This window comes from Phytophthora parasitica, assembly GCF_000247585.1.
Source record: "Phytophthora parasitica INRA-310 unplaced genomic scaffold supercont2.1, whole genome shotgun sequence".
Taxonomy (NCBI): Eukaryota; Oomycota; class Peronosporomycetes; order Peronosporales; family Peronosporaceae; genus Phytophthora; species Phytophthora nicotianae.
In genome coordinates, this window is record NW_008634126.1 from 433,869 (window position 1) to 437,387 (window position 3,519).

Sequence of the window (3,519 nt, forward strand, 5' to 3'; positions counted from 1 at the left end):
CGTTCAAAATATAGTTTTCAGGGTATTTTAGGGATCGGTTTTCAACAAAACAGTACAAAATGCACGTTATGTAACGCATCATTTTCAACGTCAGTACTAGCTGTAATCAAGCATCACCAGCATAGTAAGTATGGCATGGGGGTTCAAATAGCAATGTATTGGAGCATCAAGTGCGTTGTAGTGTGGGCATGTGAGCCGCGCTCATGGAGCGTGTGCCCCATAAGCTCACTGCCGCGGTACAGCTTGCTGCACCGTACTGGAGCCCCCGAACGCCATTTGGGCTGCAAGCTGTCGTCCCAACTCGATTGTGTACGACGTATATCGCTGGTATGAGTCAGACTTCCACCTTCCGTGCATGACGGCGGTGCTGTCGACGCCCGCTGACAGCAGGGCGGTTGCACCTCCGCGTCGTAGCGAATTAAAGGAGCAGAGCATGGCATCTTCCCCCGTTGCTTTTGCTGCAGCATGCAGTACTTTGGACATTGTTTTGGCGGGCAGCATTGTCGACGCCTTGATTGAGCTGATTGGGTCCTCAGGCCGTAATTGCAAGTTCCTTGCGTTCTCCATTAGCAATCGTCCTGCAAGAACTGGACACAGAGCTCGATGACCTGAACGAGATAGCACTCGTTTAGTTCCATGATCTTGTTGGTCATTCTTCTGCCCTCGCAATGTGATTTCCACGGATACTGCTGTGTGCAGACTTGATGTTTGGAGCCCAAGCTCATCTTGGAGGATCACATCGCGAACTTGCAGGGTGTATATGCGTCTTCGGCCCTTGACAGCTAGGTATTCCGCGCTTCGGAGTAGAAAAAAAGCCCAGTATCGCAGCCCCCTGCGAAAACGCGGTGCTGGGTTGTTGGAAGTTAAGGTGGCGCATGATCCATTCGAGTATTTGCCGCGTGACGGTACCTCGTCGCCTCGTTGCTGGGCCTGTTCGTCGCATTCCAGCAATTGCGAGGGCGTGGTTCGGTCGTAGTTGAGGTTCGAATCCGGCAAATGCCCGATGATACCAGCGAATGTGGCACACTTTAGATTGAATGGTACTGGCCGAGGCTCTGCCGTGTTGATTTCCTCCGGACCAGCAATGAATGGTGAAGGCAACCAGTAGTAGTGATTGTGTTTCCGGATCTTGCTGCGGGAGCCACTTTGACACTCCGAGGTGTTCACAGAACTTTTCCACTGCTCCCAGGTTCCTTTGTATTGACGTTGAGATGATTCAGCGATGGAGCGTTGTTGAAGGCGGACCATTTTGCTGAGTAACTCTTGCGTATAGCGTTGGAGATAGGTATCTGCGTCCAAGTTTTGGTTAGTAATTTCCATTTTGTTAGTCGATGTCCGTCCCATGCGCGAGAGCCCAGGTCTGCCATCGTGTTTACTGCGCCAGGTAAATGCTCGGCGGACACATGCAGCGCCCACTGTGCTTCAATCGATCCCAGTACTCGATTCAGTTCTTGTGACAGAGGTTCGCGACTATTGAGATTGTTGCACCAAGCTACTGCGGAGCGATTATCGATCCAGCAACGGACGTGTATCACCTCGGAAGTAGTGCGAGGACACCACTCGCGACCCCAGCATAGTAAGGCAAGTACAGCACCGAGTTGCTCGCGGATATTTATCGACAGTCTTCCTTGTCGGATGAGAAGGCGTTCTTCGTCGTCGAACTGAAGGCGAATATACTCGCATTTTGCTGGATGGAGAGCACAGAGGCCAAAGTCGCTGGCATCCATATATAACTGGACGTCCGGTGCAGGGAGATCTCCAAAGAACTTGAGGGGAACACTGCAAAGTCGACCTTGTTGTAGAATGTGTTGAAACCACTGCAGATCGAGAATAGCACCTTCGGAAATAGTAATCTTGCCCCAGCGAGGAGCTCGCCTATGGAGAGATGCAATGCGTTGGAACAACGGTTTTGCTGATCGGATACACGAACACACGTGGCGTAGAGATCCCAATAGTTTGCACAGCTGTGTCCGCGTCGCTGACTTGTACTGCAGCATCGCTTTACGCGAAGGAGTGCTTTCGCGATCTTCTCTTCGGGCATCAACACACTGCGTAGGTCGGTGTCCCAGTCCAGTCCCAGAGCCCGCAATCGGGTAGACCATCTTGTGAATTTCTTTTCATTGATGGAGCGAGGACCAAGGATAGCCAACATGGCGAGGCGTAGTGCTGCCTCACATAGTTCCAGTCGGTCGTCTCGGTCTTCTTCCGCTAATACATGGTCGTCGACCCAAGTATAGCAAAAGAATGGCTCGCAGTCTGTGTTGCTAGGGTCCAGACTAGCTGGGCTTTCGTTGTGAACGAGGTGGGTTATTGCAGCTCCGAATACTCCATAGTGCGCTGGGGACCCCATCCAACCAAAAGGGAGTGCCAGGTCAATTACCACCGCTCTTTCATCAGGAAGGAAACCTGCAAATCTGCCGCACACTTTGGAGCTGCCATGTACATTTCGAAAGGCTGATTTGACGTCACCGCGTTTGAGTTTTACTCAACAGGAAGATCGTCAGTTTTTGAGCTCTTCGATCCTCCGTGCGAGCTGATGTACGTGTTCGTACTGTAGTTGTTGATCGAGTTACCAGACGGGTAGGAGAGGTCGTGAATAACTCTCGCTTCGACGTTAGGGTCTGCATCTGCTTGCGGGACGTATCCGAATGGGCTAATATGGACGTCTTGCCATGGTGCAGCGGCATCGACGTCCACTACTAAGTACGTCCCCGCGTCTTGGCCTGCACGGACACTTCGTTTGAGTGCATTGCTCCATGTCCGAGCGGACTTATGGTTGGAAGTGCGGTCGCTCTTGGTGGGCGGCGTTACTGGCCGAAAGGAATGCGTGACTCCATGTTGAATCATGTCTAGAAGTAGCGGTAGTTGTGGAAAGCTGTGCAGTAGCCACGAAATGTTCACTTCGAAGCGCTTTGTTCGACCGCGGGTCCTCATCACTTTGTCTCCTCCAAAATCGAATCGTGTCGCTCAGAGAGAGTTGTAGTTTGCGCACCACTTCGGATATCCCGGATTGAAGTTTGGCTGCGTTTGAGCTGTTCTTGGTGAGATCAGGGACGCGGGAAGCAGGACACCAGCTTTCCGAAACGCAGAAGCTCTGTGTGCCACGAGCTTGACCTCATCCTTACGTAGGTTCGCTTCAAGACGCTCTTGAACTGCTGTAACAACCGCGATACTTATTTTTGAATGCAGGTGTCCCGGTACACCGCATTTTTCAAAAACGACTGCTCCTTTCGGAGCTGAGACCGCCGTATTTTTCCACAACGTACTCTTGTACAATCGGTGCAAGAGTATCTGGGGTGAAGTGGCCCAGAAACTCGTATGTGCAGCGGTCTGGTACCTTTGAAGGACAGCCATTTGCCGATATGTAGCGAAGGCAAAGCTGCTTGCCGTTCAGGCGAGGTGCTGCCTGAGCCACTGCAGTCGGGACTTGGCGGCGCGTAACCTGGCGGCTGTTTCCACGATTGCTTCGGTACGAAGGTCGGTCCGATGATTCCAGCTGAGGCTCGTGAAGTTCTCGCT

The 3,519-nt window shown here is 52.1% G+C and overlaps 3 protein-coding genes across 3 annotated transcripts; all 3 read right to left on the reverse strand.

Moving 5' to 3' along the window:
* Window positions 1-225: 225 nt before the first annotated feature.
* Window positions 226-1,248, reverse strand: PPTG_20661 (hypothetical protein; the record flags this gene model as incomplete). The annotated part of the gene is made up of 1 exon (XM_008892859.1): window positions 226-1,248. One exon carries the CDS (start codon window positions 1,246-1,248, stop codon window positions 226-228), a length of 1,023 nt encoding a protein of 340 aa, XP_008891107.1.
* Window positions 1,249-1,612: 364 nt separating this feature from the next.
* PPTG_20662 (hypothetical protein) lies at window positions 1,613-2,350 on the reverse strand (the record flags this gene model as incomplete). Its single annotated transcript, XM_008892860.1, has 1 exon — window positions 1,613-2,350. The coding sequence occupies one exon, from the start codon at window positions 2,348-2,350 to the stop codon at window positions 1,613-1,615; it is 738 nt and encodes a 245-aa protein (XP_008891108.1).
* Window positions 2,351-2,481: 131 nt separating this feature from the next.
* PPTG_00117 (hypothetical protein) lies at window positions 2,482-2,934 on the reverse strand (the record flags this gene model as incomplete). The annotated part of the gene is made up of 1 exon (XM_008891482.1): window positions 2,482-2,934. One exon carries the CDS (start codon window positions 2,932-2,934, stop codon window positions 2,482-2,484), a length of 453 nt encoding a protein of 150 aa, XP_008889730.1.
* Window positions 2,935-3,519: the final 585 nt, after the last annotated feature.